The sequence below is a fragment of the Bombyx mori genome, chromosome 20, assembly GCF_030269925.1.
Source record: "Bombyx mori chromosome 20, ASM3026992v2".
Lineage (NCBI taxonomy): Eukaryota > Metazoa > Arthropoda > Insecta > Lepidoptera > Bombycidae > Bombyx > Bombyx mori.
In genome coordinates, this window is record NC_085126.1 from 10,371,828 (window position 1) to 10,392,202 (window position 20,375).

The window sequence follows — 20,375 nt, forward strand, 5'->3', positions numbered from 1 at the left end:
ACAGCGGATACAGCGGATACAGCGGATACAGCGGATACAGCGGATACAGCGGATACGGCGGATACGGCGGATACGGCGGATACAGTGGATTTATTTATATGATTTTGTTTGATATCGATTTTATTGGTTAACAATCTCCCTGCACGATACCTGACGGGAGAGCGATTGTGTTTAAATGACTGTTATCGACTTCGTCACGGCCTTCATCTCTCGATAAAATAGGATGGATGGGCTGATTAGCCCATGTACGACCCTGAGTGTTATTATTATTATTATTATTCGTGTGAGACCCCGGTTGATTATTGAATTTTCTATTATTAAACTCTCGTTTTCGGCAAAAGTCGATAGTGTGCCCTGGGGCCTTGCAGTACCTACAGATTGCAGGGTAAGTGGTGAATGAAGAGGCACTTTGATAGGTTGGCCGTTGAGGGGCGGTTATTCCGCGTTGAGGGAAAGCCCTACTAGCGGGTTGATATTGACGTTGATATGAGTTCGCGTTTTGATTACGATTTTGGCTAGGGTTGTAAACAGGGGGAGTTCTTCGCGATGTCACTTGCATTATTTTTTCCTCGGAAATTGCGAGGTTGATTGCGTCGTTTAGAGTTTTCGGATTTCTGCACCTCACAATCGTTGCTATTCGGGGATTAAGTCCCATTAAGAAGTGGTGTAGAGCCAGGTCTTCCATGGCCGCTGTTCGACCTGGGAGTTCTTTTGCTTTTGTGTTCGAAAAAGAGATTTCTGTTAAAAGTTGAGATAGATATGTCTCGACTCGTAGAGCGTATTGGCCGACATTTTCTTGTGTCCCTTGTCTGCTTTCTTGAAGGTCGGTTAAAAGATGTGAGTAATGTTTACGCTCACTGAATTGAGCTTTGAGAAACTCCTTTAACTGTTCCCATGTCGAAAACTCTTTGATGGAACAAGCAATTTCTGCTTTTCCATTTAATTGGCTAAGGATATACTTGAATAATATGTGTTTCTGTGATTCTGATGCTAAATCATATGCGTTGTCGCAATTAACTAAAAACGAGTTGAGGGTATCGCGGCTACCATCGTAACATTTAACAAATTTAAACAGAGTATTTAGGTCGAGTTCGGACATAGTGAGGAATGCGGCGGTCTTTCTTGTGACACGAGGAGATAGAGTAGGCGACTTAATTTCTATGTTGCTTGCAACCTGTTCCGGTTCTGGAATTAGTAAACTTAATTTGCTTTCTTCAATTTTAGGCACTTTTGGCATAGTATTTAAATTTAAATGTAGATAGAGGAGACGGAACAAATGGCAAACTACTACAACATTACATGGATTAGAATTCAATTACAAAAATTTAACAACCCTAGTTATAAAACGCAACAATGTCCGGAGACTTACAGAGTCAGCAGTATGTAGACGGCGGATATCGGCGCGACGAACAGGAGCATTCCGCAGCGATAAGGCAGGTAACAGGTAACAATTGCTTCGGCCTTGGATTGTTCACGATGAATTTTATTTGCAAGATTTTACAACGCACAGCCACCAACAGGATACAGGGTCTATAGATGTTGCAGGATGAAATAGTAGATAGATTTCTTCGCAGGATATTAAGGTAAATGTAGTACGCGCAGATCTTTTCCAGGATTTCCACGGGATGATGAGATTGGTATGCTCAGAATACTAGTGAGTATTTTCTTTTCACTTATTTCACTTATTTATTTAGTTATTTTCACTTTTAGTCGTTATTTTGTCACTTTTAATAGTTATTCTCACTTTTATTTTCGGAAGACGTTCCGGGGATTTTTCTTTTTTCAAATCCCTTGAGCTGCCACCAATGTTATACGGGACACTATGAACTTCTTTTTAAAAAAAACTAAATTATGATTCACACTGGATTTAATAAAAAAATGATAGGCGCGAGCGCGGCGAAGGATGGAGACGAACTGATTGAGTGAGTGGGGATTGCAATGAGGTATGGTGTGGATAAGGTTACGGGAGAGCTGATGCAGCAGGAATACGGTAGGGTCTGCATATCTACGGTACCGAAGCCCGGATATAACAGTTCCATCCGGGTGTCCCTTGACACCTCTGAAGTTTTATTTCTATTTTACAATAAGATTGTATTAAAATGCTTCTGATATAAGTTACTAGTAGTATGCAACCACAATCAGTTTTTTATTTTCATTACCTATGTACCTATAATTGTTATATTTTATCACTACATAGTATAAAACAAAGTCGCTTTCTCTGCCCCTATATCTGTCTGTCACTATGTATGCTTAAATCATTAAAACTACGCAACGAATTTTGATGCGATTTTTCTTAATAGATAGAGTGATTGAAGAGGAAGGTTTATATGTATAATAAAATCCATTAAATAGTGGAAAAATCAATAATAAATTACAGTTTCCGAAGCGAAGCGAGGGCGGGTCGCTAGTACATCTATAGTTTCAACTACACGATTTATTGAAATTAAAAGTCTTACAGTGACTTGACAGTCTTACAAGTTTCCTCGCAATGTTTTCCTTAATGAGTAAAATACTCTGTATTCAGTATAGGTAGATACTAAAGGGAACATAATCGTCAAACACTCGTTGGTACAAAGCACGAGTAAAATTCGAAACCCGTACCCGATATCGGCATACTAACTATTCACTAGACACAATCGAGGCAATTTCATTCATTCAGGAGTTTTTTCAATCATTCATTCATTTGTCACAACACTATTTTTATTTCATCAAAAACTGACAACACGTTTAAACGTCAGTTGACTTCGTCTAATAAAAAATACGACTATAGATGACACCATTCTGTCTAGTTTTGCCACGATGCAGTACTAACAACACGATCGAAGGGTTCATACATGTCAATACAGGAATCTTATAGGAGTGTAGTAGGATCTTATAGTATCTTCAGTACTGGACGTCTGTGGGCTCTTTAAGTTGAATTATTACGTGTTTTAGCTATGCCAAGGTTGTTTAGATTAACTGTTTTACCGGAGTTCTTAAGTTTTAACATTTTTATCTATATATTAAATACGTGAAGCAAAAACTTTGTATCCCTTTTTACGAAAATTGCGCGGACGGAGGAGTATGAAATTTTCCACCCTTATAGAGAATATAGAGAAGAAGTGCACAATGCTAATATTTTTTTTAAATAATGCATAAAAGATACATTAAAGCAATAAAGAAAACATTACACACACTACATACCATGTATTTGACGCACACACGCATGCATACTATTTATTGTCAAACTTTTCTTCTTGACGTCTGTAGTCAAATTGAGAATAGATTAAATATTGTTTGTCTTTGTTAATATTTTTTATAGTGTAGCCTTGGCGAAATTTGCGATTATAGAAGTATAAAATACAATCATAATAGTGTACAAACTTACAATTCCAATTAATTATAGTCGAATTTCGACTACTGCGGGACCTCTAGTTTTATTGAAACTCTTAAAGGTATAGCGTAACTACAACTGACTATGTGGCTGCTATACTTAGGTTTTTTTTCCTACCTAGGAACCTCGAGGGGTTATTCCAGATTAACCGAATTAGTAAGTGAGCTCACGCGGCTCAAGCCTGACGGCGTTGCTAACACTAACCCTAGCAAGAGCCGTGCTTCGTAGAATCTACCACCGGATCGGAAACGCGACCCACTGAGAAGATCCGGCGAGAAACTCAGCGCTTAAATACCGTTATCGTATAACTGTATACCTAAATCTCTTTATTTGTCCTTTAGCTGACCCGGCAGACTTCGTAGTGCCTCAATCGATAAATAAAAGACCTAAACTTTTGTATAAAATAAATTTAAAACAAACAAAAGGAATCCATCCGACGGGGACACATCAAAGGGAAAACAAAATTGTCATTTTTATTAAATTCCGAGCATTTTACATACTTATTTACCTTTTAAACCTTCTCTGGACTGTCACAAATAATTCAAGACTAAAATTAGCCAAATCGGTCCAGCCGTTCTCGAGTTTTAGCGAGACTAACGAACAGCAATTCATTTTTATATATATAGATAATAATTTTATTGCAGGATAAAGTTTGGCCTGTATGAAGTGGACTTTTCGAGTCCAGAGCGAACACGCACTCCGAGGAAATCAGCGGAATACTACAAGAATGTTATCGAGACCCATTTATTATTCCCTGTCTGATTTCTACGTTAAAGATGAATTATAATTTATTTTATTTTATTTATTTTTACATTGTTTGTTATACTTATTTTTCGATTATCGTATTTTATTGAAAGGAAAATGAACTGCTATTAAACTGATTATTATTATTTATTTATTTTAATTGTATTTTTTGACTTGTTTTTTCCTTTATTGTAAATATTTTTATTTATTAAAAAAAAGAAGTAAATATTTGAGAAAAAACAAAAAGAAAAGCCCGCTGAGTTTGTTTCGCCGGTTCTTCTCAGGACTGTGGCTTTTTTTGGAACCGGTGGTAGAGTTAACATTGTTATTTATATTTTGACATTCAACAAGTGTGTTAAACTGACATCTAAGTTGAAATAAATGATTTTGATTTTGAATTTGAAAGAATGATTGGCCGGTACTGATGCTGGTGTGTGGAATCGATATGAGCCGGTAACACTTTCGAAGGTTCGAGATTTTTATTTTATTTGTTTTGTTTCTTTGTATCTATTTGTTTTATGGTGGGAGAGAGAGAGAGAGAGAGAGAGAATACACTTTATTGCACACCAAAACACAATTTACATTCGAAAAACAATCACGATACATTTGTACAATAGGCGGTCTTATCGCTAAATGCGATCTCTTCCAGACAACCGTTTAATTTACAGAAATTCTGGAAAATATAGCAGGTATGTTGCGGTGTACTATTGATAATACATTATTATAGAAAATATAATAAACATACCATAAATAAAATACATATAATATGAAATATACTTACATAGAATACATACTAATATACTTACATACACATAATACATCAACAATGGGAATAAATTGGAATAATGGGAATAAATTGTTAAAGGATTATCAGGGCGGCGGCGACAACTTTACATCCGTACGAAATAATTTATTCTCTTTTTATAACACATTAGGACGGTTAGAATACGAATCAATCAGAAAATATGCTAACCGCCGGTATTTATACAATCATTTTGACCTATTTTCTTATTTTTTTATTGCTTAGATGCGTGGACGAGCTCACAGCCCACCTGGTGTTAAGTGGTTACTGGAGCTCATAGACATTTACAACGTAAATGCGCCACCCACCTTGAGATATAACTAATTGTAAGGTCTCAGTATAGTTACAACGGCTGCCCCACCCTTCAAGCAGAAACGCGTTACTGCTTCACGGCAGATAGGCGCGGTGGTGGTACCCGCTTAAATAAATAAAAGTATATGGAAGGTACTATAAGCAAAACTAAATTAGGACTATAAAATATACAAAAATTTACCTAATACTGCGGGTCCTCGACGCCGCCGACCTAGAACTAAACTATCAGCTATCCGGGTGTTGGTTACAGCCCCTCCTAACCCCGAAGGGTAGAGAAGGACTGGGAGCAGACACGGGTGGCCAGACTCTAAGGCGCTTACGTCGAACAATTTTTTATTTAACAATAAAAATGGTTACGCAGCTTTCCAAGCTGAACAACACCTACCCGCAATTAACCGTCGTGGCCTAAAGGATAAGACGTCCGGTGCATTCGTGTTGAAGCGATGCACCGGTGTTCGAATCCCGCAGGCGGGTACCAATTTTTCTAATGAAATACGTACTCAACAAATGTTCACGACTGACTTCCACGGTGAAGGAATAACATCGTGTAATAAAAACCAAACCCGCAAAATTATAATTTGCGTAATCACTGGTGGAGGACCTCTTGTGAGTCCGCACGGGTAGGTACCACCACCCCGCCTATTTCCGCCGTGAAGCAGTAATGCGTTTTGGTTCGAAGGGTGGGGTAGCCGTTGTAACTATACTGAGACCTTAGAACTTATATCTCGAGGTGGGTGGCGCATTTACGTTGTAGATGTCTATGGGCTCCAGTAACCACTTAACACCAGGTGGGCTGTGAGCTCGTTCACTCATCTAAGCAATAAAGAAAAAAACACAAACTTAATGGTTTCACGGATTTTATTTTTATTGTTCGATTAGTAGTCCTTCATCGTGGTATAGCATTCGTGAACATGCTTTAGCCGTGTGTACGTTTCCTTTGAAACAGCTGATGGATGGGGCGATGCATATTTAAATGGTTTCCAAAACAAATTTCTTGGAACACCACTGGGGCTTTTAGTCGGCCGAGATTCATCGTAATTGACGTCAATACGCTGTTCGATGACGCTCCTGCCTCTTGTTCTGGTTTAATAATAATCTATTAATACGTGAAGCAAAAATTTTGTACCCCTTTTTACGGAAATTGCGCGGACGGAGGAGTATGAAATTTCTCACACTTATAGAGAATATAGAGAAGGAGTGCACAATGCTAATATTTTTTTTAAATAATGCATAAAAGATACTTTAAATCAATAAAGAAAACATTACACACACTACCATGTATTTGACACAACACATACATAAAAATATACTCTTTATTTTCTGTAAATTGGGAAACTTTTGTTATTGCATATAGTCTGTGGTCGAATTGAAAATAGATTAATATTGTTTGTCTTTAATATTATTGATTGCAGTTTTGGCGAATACTGTGATTATATTATCGAATGATAATAGTGTTTGACAATATAACCATAATAATGTTGAAACTTATAATTTCAATTAATTATAGTCGAATTTCGACTACTGCGGGGCCACTAGTAATAATAATATTTTATTCAAGCCTCTTAAAAACAAACACGTACCTACAAGAATTCTTAACACTAGTATAATAATATACATGGCTTTTTTATGAGGTATACAATAACAATATTCCCTGACTTTTATGCTACCAGTGTTACAAAAGTCAGTGGTTCAGTGCTAGGTCACCAGGTAAGTAAGATAACCAGGAAGAGCGATATATGTGTGTGTGTGTCTGTGTTTGTGTGTGTGTGAATGTGTGTCATACAATAAAGTATAATAAAATATTACGTTATTAATGATCCATATTCAACCGAATTTGAACACAATTCATATTGACGTAAAGACCATCCGTCAATCTCAATTGTGAAAGTTTAAAGCAAGCTCATAATTAAATCACGCTAAATCACCCGCGTCTGTTGTATTCAAGGCAATGTGTGTTCATGTGCGTGACTCATAAAGCCGTCTGTCTGGCAGTTAATGGAATAAAATGAAAGATCAAACCTGTATAGCCCGCTGAGTTTCTCGCCGGATCCTCTAAGTGGGTCGCGTTTTCGATCCGGTAGTAGATTGAGTGAAGCACTGCTCTTGCTAGGTCTAGTGTTAGCAAATTCGCCAGATCGAGTCTACACGCTAAATGAAGCTGCTACAACCCCTCGAAGTTACCAGTATAGGCAGATAAAAAAAAAACAAATCTAGATTTCAGGAAAACGTTTATCATTCTTTCTCAATTACAAATGTTACAGAGGCGAAGTCCGCGAGACGCGTCTAGTTAAATATATTTATATATTAATACGTGAAGCAAAAACTTTGTACCCCTTTTTACGAAAATTGCGCGGACGGAGGAGTATGAAATTTCCCACACTTATAGAGAATATAGAGAAGAAGTGCAGAATGCTATTTTTTTTAAATTATGCATTAAAAATATATTAAATCAATAAAGAAAACATTACACACACTACCATGTATTTGACACAGCACACATATACCTAGTCAGGTCATAAATTCTGTCACATGTTTAATGTAAAATAATTGAAACAAGTTTATTCATTATGTAACCATTCATATACCAAAATGAACTTAACAAAACATAGATTCTTATGACACTAAAGTTTATTCAAAATGACCTCCGTGATTTTGAATACAGGCCTTCAATCTGCGCGGCCAGTCGTCTATCGCAGCACGAACGAGGTCCATGTCAATATCGGCGGCTGCCTTAATAAAGGATGTCTTGAGTGACTCCAAATTGGGATGAGGCTTTGAGCACGCCTTTTCCTCCAAGTGTTGCCATATCTTGTAATCTAACGGATTCAAATCTGGACTGGAGGAGGGCCAGTCTTCGTGCCGGATGAAGTCGATTTCACGCGCCGCCAGCCAGTCTTGTGTGCTCTTCGCTCTATGAGCTGGCGCCGAATCTTGTTGGAATACCCAGTGCCTGTTATTGAACATGGTATGAGAAACAGGTTCCACAAGGTTCGTCAGGACTGTATTTTGATACACAACTGCATTCGTTTTTACACCTTTCTCACAAAAATGTACCTCTGTTAAGCCCCAATAAGAAACTCCCAACCATACCATGAGCGAGGATGGAAAATGACCTCGTTGGACACGCGGAATACGGTTGCTCGCTTCTTCACTACTGTGTGCGTACACCTTGTCATTTTGTTTGTTGTAGCTCTCTTCTACGGTAAAAAATTTTTTATCCGAAAAAAGAATTTCCCGATATTTTTTTCCCGCGTACCGCTTCAACAAAGCGCGGCATCTCTTCAGTCTCAGGTCCATTAGACGAGCATTCAAACGACGTCCTGTTTTTCTTCGATATGCTCGAAGCCCTAAGTCTTCATTTAACACCCTTTTCACCGTGGTTCTACTTAACCCCATCTGAAGGGCCAACAGTTTCTGCTTACGTTTGGGATTTCTTTGAATTCGCGCCTTCACAGCTTTTATCACTGCTGGAGTCCTAACAGACCGAGGGCGACCAGTTCTTGACCTGTCATCTACACTAGAGTCTTCATTGTATCGTTTGATGGTACGATAAACGAATCTTTTGGTTATATTCAAATTTTTCAGTATGTTAAAAATTTTAATTGGCGCGTAACCGCAACGATGCAACGCAATAACTGCAACACGGTCTTCTTTAAGCGTCCACTCCATATTTAAAAATGAGTAAAATTCTAAAAGTATACATTTTTATTTTCATGAACAATTCGAAATTCGAATTCAATAAACTTTTTAGGGGCCAGCATTCTAAAAGAAAAGTTGTTACCGTGTGACAATACTTATGACCTGACTAGTTATAAATATACTATATGTTTATTGTCAAACTTTTGTTATTGCTTAAAGTCTGTGGTCAAATTGAGAATAGGTTAATATTGTTTATCTTTAATAATACGAATATTTGTCTACAGTGTAGTCTTGGCGAAATCTGTGACTATAGAAATATAATAAATAGTATTTGACAATAGAACCATAATAATGTTCAAACTTATAATTTCAATGAATTATAGTCGAAATTCGACTACTGCTGGACCACTAGTACGAGCGTGTCTTATAAACAAAGCCTGGACATTCCCGTATTTATATCTTGCGAAAACAGGTCTCCAACAGGAATTCGATGCTAGTGGGACAGGTCACTAACCCCGCTACCAAAGACGTGATGAAACAAAAAATACAAGGCCCAGACGCTTTCCCATTTCGCGATTGGACGACTACAATCCGCGAAGGAACCAGGTCGGTTATGAAGGTTAGACAATCGTTAAAAGCTGGTCTCGGTCTTCAAGTTTCTTTTTTTCTTTGGTATATAAATGAGCATACAGATCACCTAATGGTGAGTGGGTTCTGTCGCTAATGAACGTCAGCAATTAATGGGTAAGCGCCGCTAAATGAAGTTGTGTGGTAGTTAAACTTACCCCTTTTTTTTTTTTTTCCACAGGAGAAAATCGCCGGATCCCCACCCGCGCGGCAGGTGGGGTATGTGGGAGTTGAACCTCACTAAAAACTCCTGCCGCTCACAACCGGCGCCCTACCTCGGACCGGGCCGGAGCCCAGTCGGGGCTATTGAAACGGCGGGACAGGGTTGACGCAGAGCACATTACATCCATCCCACCGTCCCACGGACGCCGGACCGGTGGCCGCCAGCGACACGACCACCGGTTCCCTCGTTCAGCGGGCCGAGAGCCCGCTTTGATGGCGCCGCTAAACTTACCCCTACTTCTTTTTAGGGTAGAACGTGTGATTTCTTTATTGTCATTGTAGGCAGACGATGCATGCATGCAGCAGAGATGCGAATGTTGCGATGTATGTGTGGAGTAACGAGAATGGATAGAATACGAAATGAATATGTTAGAGGAAGTCTGAAAATGGCACCTGTGACAGAGAAGCTGAGAAGTGCGCGTTTGGGATAGTATGAACATGTGATGAGACGAAATGACAATGAGGTTGGTAAGAGAATGCTAACTATGAATGTGGAATGATATAGAGGAAGAGGTAGACCTAAGAAGAAATGGATGGACTGCGTGAAAGACGATATGGCTAAGAAGGGAGTGAACGAAGAAATGGTATTGTGAGGTTTATAGGGAGAAGACATGGAGGAGGCGTGTGTGCTGGTTGTTTGTTGCGTGTTGTCCTCCATAAGCCTCATCGGAGCGGTCATTAAAACACTACGTATAATTACATTTTTATTCGCGTCAGCGACCGCGGTGGATCGCTGCACGTTGACCACTGACTGACTAACATATGCTGCTCATTACTATGCACAATAACTGCATAGTAAGCTAAGCGGGGCGGGGCATAATTCCCCTACACTACAACCTCTGTATTTGAAAAAAAATTATAAATCTTAAAGTTAACACATATTTCGATTCAATACAATAAAGTTATACACAAGATAAAGAGGTAAACACAAAATAAAGGTTAACACAATAAAATATTCCTATTACATATTAAGGCATAGTTTGCTTGAGCTTGCTGCATTGCTGTTGAATAAGTGAAATAAATATCCATACGTAAAAAGTTGATTTATCTGTCAAGCAAAAAATGTTATAAACTTGCAACATAATAACATATTAACCTAAATACAAAAAATATTGCTATAATAACAAAATTATAATAATATGCTTTAATGACAAAATTAAATATAAAGTATGTCGTGTGTTTCGCCTACTCACTGAAACGTTCGGGCCTCCTAACTATACGGCCGCACCGTGTCATACGAGCAGTGTCAGCAGCGCTGGCTCCGGGCAAATATGCTGCTCAAGCGTTACTACGAGTATCTACGGTTGCAACTTCTCTGCAGAAATTTCGCCAAAAATAGGTTTGCTACAATTAGGCATAACTACTTTTCTCAACTTTATTTTATAATTCTGCAATAGTTGCACAAGCGTGACATCATTCGCTTGACAATCCGCTAATTCTTCGAAATTTAGAGGACGAATGCCATTAGATGATACTTCAAAATTTAAAAAAAAAACAGTTTCTCTTGCTCAAAACTCTCCTACAAGACCGGAGGTCGTGTCATTAAGTAAGTATTGTCCGTGCTGAGATTAGCCTGCAAGTGGCAGTGCTGCTCAAAGTCTGCGGTGAGTCGAGACTGAGCTTGAATGCTGCGTCAGTACCGTGAGTAGTCCATGTGTACAGAGCTGCCACGCCGGGGATGTGTGACCTCAAACGTCGATGATCCGGTCGCGGGCTGCGATGAACTGCAGCGGCGTGATGAGGCAGTGAAAATGCATGCCGTAGGACCAGGAGGCGCGGTGAGTCGGCTGCAATGGTCCTATTGAGGCTGCAATGCTAGCTTGCTGTGGGATGACTTCGATGACTTGTTTTTAACTGCGAGAATGCGGGAAATTGCAGTAGCTGAAGTTTTTCGTTTCGCGGTAAAGGCGCCACAAGCGGTTGCGTAATGAGCGCGCCACCCACGTGCTGAGCCGGATACATCGTCACCAAAAATATGCTTCACGATCAAGTCGGGCGAATCACGTCGGGGTCACCAGTGTGAGGTTTTATGGAGAAGACGGAGGAGGAAAATATTATACACGATCACGTCGGGCGAATCAGTGTGAGGTTTTATGGAGAAGACATGGAGGAGGCGTGTGCGCTGGTTGTTTGTTGCGTGTTGTCCTCCATAAGCCTCATCGGAGCGGTCATTAAAACACTACGTATAATTACATTTTTATTCGCGTCAGCGACCGCGGTGGATCGCTGCACGTTGACCACTGACTGACTAACATATGCTGCTCATTACTATATGCACAATAACTGCATAGTAAGCTAAGCGGGGCGGGGTATCATTCCCCTACAGTATATAATAGAAGAGTATGGAAGGAGAAAACATGTTGCGCCGACCCCAGGTGACTGGGAGAAGGGCAGGAGAAGCAATGATGAATTATGTAGGCAGACGATGACCGTACGGCCCACTTGATTGTGAGTGGTTACCGTCACTCGTGAATGTTAGCAATGGCAGGGATGGAGCTAAACCGCTGCCTACCTGCTTCCCTCTCGTCGACCTATATCCATTAGCTATTAAACATCAGTGTGCTCAGTGCGAGTTTTTTAACGTTCTCGATAACGTAAAAGTTAACTCATATTTGTATGGAATGGGATCGTTTGCGTACGTTTGCCGCTAGGGGCGCTGTTCCAACTGCATACAAAATTGGGTTAACTTTTACGCTCTCGAGAACGTTAAGAAACTCGCACTAAGCACACAGGTGGAACAGTAATTCGTCTACGCAACTAGCGCTATAAAAAAGGGTGCGTGTACTTATGTACGCGCGTAAGAAGTTATACTTTATTTTTATATTTTTTTTTTTTTTTTTTTTTATTTAAATTTTAATCAATTTGAAAAAAATTCGATTAAACAATATCCTCAAACACGCATATTGGACATCCCTTTTCTTGACATCGTATAAATTCGGTAATTCTCGGTACGGTTCGGAAAGTTCACCTGCGGCTATATTCAGACTCGCCAAGTTACGTCGGTCGTATTGTAATGAGCGATTTTGTGGGCAACTTCATTCTGTTAATTTTGTGTCACGGTGCGCGTGCATCGTAAAATTTCACTCTCATCAGTTTTTCATAGCGCGCCTAAAGAAGTATAACTTAAAAAATCGCTGAATTAAAAACACGTATATAAAGGGTCTTAAAAACCATATTAGTTTCTTAACGCAAGCTCGTTCGTTTTGTTAACCAAACGAATTAGTACGAAACAGACAATACTGAAAAGCCCCGGTATCGTGAGAACATTTACTTTTAAGCCTCCTTCGAGGTGTAGCGACTTTGGATTGTTCTTTGTGCATTTGACGATTGGTCAACTTTTGTTTTTTTTACACAAATACATTTTTGTAAATATTAATTTAAGATTTAATTCAGAGCGTGATAAAAAACATTATTTAATGTTGAGGTGATACGGTTGTGTTTTGAGTGACTTCTTCTAGTCATGGACGTCCACTGCTGGACATAAGCCTCCCCCAAGCCTCGCCACAAAGACCGGTCCTGCGCTGCCTGCATCCAGCGGATCCCCGCGAACCTCAATAGATCGTCTTAATTGAGTGACTTACTATTTTAAATTAAATACGTGTGTTTTGTGCAGCACTTTCTATGACACTGCCAAATATATTTAAGACTAGCCGAGTCCCGCGATGTTACCCGCGGTACGACAATAGGTTAGTCTAAAAAAAGCCTAGCCTAAGTTATTCCTTATATTATCAGCTATCTATCAGTGAAAGTCTCGTCGAAATCGGTCCAGCCGTTCCAGAGATATCCGGAATAAACAGACAGACAGACAAAAAAAAAATTGGTATATGTACTGTGATACAGTGTGAAGCAGTAATGCGTTTCGGTTTGAAAGGTGGGGCAGCCGTTGTGACTATACTGAGACCTTAGAACTATATCTCAAGGTGTGTGGCGCATTTACGTTGTAGATGTCTATGGGCTCCAGTAACCACTTAACACCAGGTGGGCTGTGAGCTCGTCCACACATATAAGCAATAAAAAAAAAAAAATATAAATACTTACGCATTTAGTAAAAAGTGATTATTTTATTATTACAAACAGACACTCCAATTTTATTTATTTGTATGTATAGATAATAGAAACATGACAGTAACTGACCGTAACGCTTAACATGCAAAGAGTATTAATATGATTGATTGATGATACAAATAAATCAAACAATTATTAAGTTAAAACTCGCGTTATTTTCACATTTATTTATTAAAATCGAATAATGACTTACTGGTGGTAGGACCTCATGTGAGTCCACGCGGGTAGGGACCACCACCCTGCTTATCTCTGCCGTGAAGCAGTAATGCGTTTCGGTTTGAAGGGTGGGACAGCCGTTGTAACTACACTTGAGACCTTAGAACTTATGGTGACTGGTGGTAGGACCTCTTGTGAGTCCGCGCGGGTGGGTACCACCACCCTGCCTATTTCTGCCGTAAAGCAGTAACGCGTTTCGGTTTGAGGGGTGGGGCAGCCGTTGTGACTATACTTGAGACCTTAGAACTTATATCTCAAGGTGGGTGGCGCATTTACGTCGTAGATGTCTATGGGCTCCAGTAACCACTTAACAACCAGGTAGACTGTGAGCTTGTCCACCCACCTAAGCAATAAAAAAAAATTACATTTTTTTTTATTTTTTTTTTATGCTTCAATGGTTTTTTTTACATAAAGAGCTATGTGAAATTTTATTAAGTACGCGGTATCTGTTTTTTTTTGTAAGATCAGGTGTATTTGTTTTTATATGTGCATGTTTTATATGCGCTGTTCATTAAACATGAACAGAAACCACTCAATCGCCCGATTCATCTATAAAGATCGCAGAGCCGAAGCGTTTTCCGACAATTATAGCTTCGCTCCGTCGATGGCTTGAGGCGTGCTCCGCGTGTAATAAATAATTTAAGTTTGAAATAATTATGTTGTGTAGGACAACAATCGTGCTCGGGTGAGTAAAAAAAATAAAATACTACACACAATATCTATACTCTATACTAATATTATAAAGAGGAAAGATTTGTTTGTTTGTTTATATTGAATAGGCTCCGAAATTACCGAACCGATTTGAAAAATTCTTTCACTGTTTGAAAGCTACACTATTCCCGAGTGACATAGGCTATAGAAGTGGGTAATATCGGTTTTGCCGCGTATCGAATCGTATCTATATATGGAGTATCAATATCGGATATTGAATCTATATATTTTCTGAATCTATATATTGATGGATGCTAGTAGATTTTCTCGATTCATGATATTTGAGATTTGAAACGATACGCTGATATAATATCGTAGTAGATATAGATTTAAGTCAACGTTATACGGTTGGTTTTCTGATATCAATTTATAATATGATTTTAAAGTAATAAAAACAACATGAAAATAAAAATAAAAACTTTCCTTCATGCTTTTATCAGGCTTAGAGGACTGGCTACATTATTTTCAGTTTTTAGTATTGTGTGTCTTAATTTAAAATTACAAAATATACCAAAAGAGTGTAGATTTCAAAAGTTTAATACAAACACAAGAAATAAACTCAATTATTTGGATTCAACTAAAAATAGAAAAATGTGTACTTTAAAAATCAAACACAAAAAACTTTTCAGTATTTATAAACACTTGTCCAAAAATTCTAGTTCAAGGTCAAAGCGCGTGAAATTAAATTCAACGATGCAAATAGGCTATACTGCATTCAAGTTAGGGTCGAAAGTTGAAACTTCTTTCCTAAATTGTATCCTGCTGATACGCTAAGAATAATCTACAGACATATGGACTTAAATATAAGGTTTACAATTGTATGGATAATGCCTGTTTCTGTTTCATTCATCACATGATATCCCTATCGTGCGCTCACTCACTCTGGCCGATTCGATACGAACCAAACGAATATTGCTGATATTCACGAATCGGTACGATATGCCGATGCGCATCACATCGAGCAATATCGTGTATCGGCTGATATCGATATATAGATTTCGTGCGGGGCGATATCGGATTCAACGATATTGCTGCGATATATAGATATTGAATCTAGATACGATTTATATCACCCACTCCTAATAGGCTATAATCTTTTTTTAAAAAAAAAAAGGGATCCTTACTAAAACTGCAATAATGTAACACAAGGTGTAAAAAAATTACCTCAAATATATTTACATCGCGTGCCCTGAGAAAACTATTGATGATAGAATAAAATAATGTACTACGACTTTGTAGAACACGTTATTAATTACAAAAAGTGTCGCGACAGCATATGTCTAACTATTATAGCTATGCCGCAGTAAGTGTTCTTTTATTTAAAAAAATAATCAACGTCGAATATCGTTGAAATTTTTGTTAAAGACCCGAGCGGAACCGGAGCGGGCCGCTAGCAACCTATACATATAAATAAAATTGGAGAGTCTGTTTGTAATATTGATATAACCGCTTTTTACTACATGCATATGCATATCTGTAAAAAGAACAACCAATCAATGTTGATACTATTAAACAGTCAGAGGAGTATACGGCTTATTTGATGGTAAGTCAGCATGGCTCGTGGACGTCAGCAATCCAGGCCAGCATTGAACGTCTGAGTCGTCCGTGACCTCAAAAAGCTGTAAGCTTTATCCAAAACGTCCGAAATAATCTATACATATAAATAAAATTGGAGTATCTGTTTGTGATATTAAAATAACCGATTTTTACTACATGCATACGAATATACCTAGTCTTGCCATAATAACTGAGACAAAGGAAAAATTCTATTGCAAATAACATTTATTACTTTTACAGTGTGTTAGTTTAATACATAAATATAAAACAATTAAAGTATAAAAATCTTATTCGAAGTGGTCTCCATTGGCTGCAATATAGTCCTTTAAACGTTGAGGCCAGTTATCAATAGAAGCACGCACTCTTTCCATAGGAAAAATTTTCACTGCCAATCGTACGGATTGTTTTAGGGACTCCAAATTATCATGACATTTAGAGCAAGCCGTACTCTCTAAAACTGACCATAAATCATAATCCCGCGGATTAAGATCAGGCCTAGACGACGGCCAGTCTTCAGCTCTGATGAAGTCCGAAACGTTCGTTTCCAACCAAGACTGCGTAGACCGATCTTTATGACCTGGCGCCGAGTCTTGCTGGAATGCATGGTGTTATTAAGGGGCTTCACTACGTTCTCAAGAATGGTATCTTGATACACTTGTGCCGGTGTTTTGATACCTTTTTCACAAAAGTATGGCTCAGTCACTCCTTCATAGCTAATACCCCACCAAACCTTTTTCTCTCAATGATCGACGGGCACTGGTTCGGACGTGGCTATCCACGGGGACTGATGTATCGGACAATTGTTTTGTTGTTGTAAATTCATGTACAATTTCGGTCGGGTGACCGCAGTTACGCCGCGCAACGCCCCTGCAGAACCTGCAGGCAGTGAAGTTGCGTGCCGTAGGATCAGGAAGCGCGGTGAGTCGGCTGCGATGGTCCTGTTGAGGCTGCGATGCTGGCTTGCTGTGGGACGACTGTCAATGACGTGCTTTTATCTGCGAGAATGTGAGGATTGTGGTAGCCGAAGTTCTTGATGCGCTGATGATGAATCAGAAGGTTGCGTGTTCACATCTCGTCGCAGGTCACCAGTTTGGGAATATACGACGAAAGGAAAGATCTTCCACCGAGTGGGTGACATTGCTCGATAGACCGACGGTCCCTATGTTGTAGTTCGGAATTTGTATATATGCGCTTGTATATATGTCGTAAGCGAGATTCAGGCATCTGTCAATTATCTTGCGTTGTATGATGGCTACCCGCCACAACCTCACCCACAATACTACAATAAAAAAATGGAAATTACTTTTCGAATTTTGTGCCAACCGAAAAGTAAAGAAAAAAAATTGTTAATTTACGAACTACGACTGGCGCCAGGAGACGGTATTACAATTTAGATCAATTAAAATTTTGGGATCCATGAAGAATTCTTTGCTATTTCTTATGCTTTTTTTAAGCTTAATAGCTTTCTATTTATATTGCCACGCTTCGTTGAGAGTAATCATTAAATCTGCTACTGTTCGAACCGATTGTATTTCTTTTTCAACCAAACGATCTATATCCGTCATAAAAAAAACGACTACCTGATCTTTTTTTATTTTTTTTATTGCTTAGATGGGTAGACGAGCTCACAGCCCACCTGGTGTTAAGTGGTTACTGGAGCCCATAGACATTTACAACGTCAATGCGCCACCCACCTTGAGATATAAGTTCTAAGATCTCAGTATAGTTACAACGGCTGCCCTACCCTTCAAACCGAAACGCATTACTGCTTCACGGCAGAAATAGGCGGTGGTACCTACCCGTGCGGACTCATAAGAGGTCCTACCACCAGTAATTACGCAAATTATAATTTTTTGCGGGTTTGATTTCTATTACACGATGTTATTCCTTCACCGTGGAAGTCAATCGTGAACATTTCCTCGGTACGTATTTCATTAGAAAAATTGGTACCCGCCTGCGGGATTCGAACACCGGTGCATCGCTAGATACGAATGCACCGGACGTCTTATTCTTTAAGCCACGACGACTTCGAGCGTGATCGCGAAGCCACAGTTATTTTACAAATTAATTTTGTCTAAATTTGGCCGCCAATACTGTTAAGTCATATATGCATGCCATCAGTCGCTTTTAACCATAGCAAGAAATGTATTTGTAAAAAGCGTGTATTACTTTTCATCGGCCGTCATTAGAGAGACACTTGAAAGATAGATGCAGTTGTATTTATAAAAAAAAAAAAAAAACTGTGACGTTCGAAAAGTCTAAAAATACATTATTTTCATAATCCACAAGCTTTTATATTAACTAGAGGTCCCGCAGTAGTCGAAAATCGACTATAATTAATGTGATTGTATTTTATATGACGGCGCACCGACCTCCGGAGAATTTTTGGAAAAGGTGACGTCAGATAAACTGACGCCACCAACTCCATCACAAGGCTCACTCATCGCAAACGAAACCAAATTATAGTTTAACACTATTTAATTACAACACTTCGCCTAGCACTTATATACACACTTAAAAATAACCTTAAAATAATGCAACAGTATGTACTCACAGAGCGTCTGGTCGCAGCCGAGGCGCAGCACAGAAAGAAAGTCTTTCCGTCTTGATTACAAGCCGCCACCCCGAAAACAAAAACGGTGGCTCCCTCTTGTCAAGTCGGAAATTACTTCAAATTCACAAATTATTAAAACGCAAACTCACTACATTTTCCAAACTTGATAGTTCGGTGGCTCCCTCTTGTCAAGACGGAAATTACTTCAAATTCACAAATTATTAAAACGCAAACTCACTCTAAATTTTCCAAACTTGATAGTTAAATCACAAATTAATTTAAACAACTAATTTAGGTCACTAACTAAATCTAAAGTTGAATCTATCCTTACAAACGTAATCACGTGGTATCGTTTCCGCGTATTACAAAATCTGGCAGAGTTCCTTAAAACATTAATCTTAACCAAACATCGTGTTAAACAAGTAGACGTCGCTTAAAAATCAAGAAATGAATTTAGCAAATGATTAAACATTCCTCTGAAGACGAATGGTAAATGCAACGTTATCGTTTGCTGCCCAAGTGACAGCAAACCATAACATTGCATTTTGCTTAAATTAACAATCAGTCTGAAATATATTTACTACACGTGTGATAATTACAATCTATAATTACGCCGCATGTTAAATTAGGAATTAATCTTGATTGATTAATTATTTTTCCATATAATTAGAGTGGTGCGTCGACACGGCCATTCTGCGAGACAGTGTGCGTGCTCTGCACCAGTCGCGGGTCTGAAAATGAAAAGTAATTTCTTTGAGCTAGGTATCCGTCCACCGGTACACTAGCTGACAACTTGTTTGTGGCTGGCGCTTTTCAAAATGAAACAACGTCACTACTGTAATGATAATAAAATTGTCGTACTATTTTTCTTTGATAACCGATTTCAACAATCCTAGTTATCAGCTAGCTTTTGTACCATAAAGTTCATACACACAAGTATGTTAAATAGTAAGATGAAAAGCACAGAATAAAGATTGAGAGGCTTTATACAAAATTGTTATAAGTATAGGAATGCTGTACATGGAAGGTGAGCGATGATATTGAAGTGCTTGTAATGCTCCACGCTTACTCGCACGATTTATGTACTCGTAGATATATCGATACAAATGCTCCACGCATAATTGCACGATTTGATTTCTCGTAGATAGGATTGATGCTGTGGCGCTGAGCGGTCTCGAACGCCGTGGTCCACAGGGGCTCTAATGGAAGTGGGAACTAGGACGATGCTGGGGCCTAGGCCTAAGTCGGTCAAAGTTAGCAACAGTCATAGTCAATCATTTTGACCGTGGTCCCCAGAGGTTCTGAAAAGTAATGTTTTTTTTTTTTTTTTTTTACTTGCCTTTTATTTAGGCTTATGAGGGTTTTGATGCTGTGGTGCTGAGCGGTCTCGTACGCCGTGGTCCACAGGGGCTCTAAAGGATTAGGAAGGTCGATGCTGTGGCCTGGGCCTTATATTTATGACCGTGGTCCACAGAGGCTCTGAAAATAAATAGCGTAATGAAGAGCTCACATGGGAATGATGCTGTGGCGCTGAGCGGTCTCGTACGCCGTGG

General features: G+C 38.9%; 2 protein-coding genes across 5 annotated transcripts in view; both read left to right on the plus strand.

Moving 5' to 3' along the window:
• Positions 1 to 4,263, plus strand: part of LOC101741105 (myrosinase 1) — a 34,124-nt gene extending 29,861 nt beyond the window's left edge. For all 4 annotated transcript variants that reach the window (XM_062674443.1, XM_062674442.1, XM_021347980.3 and 1 more), the window contains one exon: positions 4,018 to 4,263. In XM_062674443.1, the coding sequence (XP_062530427.1) occupies positions 4,018 to 4,135 (118 nt within the window). In that variant the 3' untranslated portion in view covers positions 4,136 to 4,263. The remainder of the gene's footprint in view (positions 1 to 4,017) is intronic.
• Positions 4,264 to 14,547: 10,284 nt separating this feature from the next.
• The window catches only part of LOC101741245 (myrosinase 1), a 39,484-nt gene continuing 33,656 nt past the window's right edge, over positions 14,548 to 20,375 (plus strand). The window contains exon 1 of the mRNA XM_004926139.5: positions 14,548 to 14,685. Coding sequence (XP_004926196.1) covers positions 14,657 to 14,685 — 29 coding nt within the window. The 5' untranslated portion in view covers positions 14,548 to 14,656. The remainder of the gene's footprint in view (positions 14,686 to 20,375) is intronic.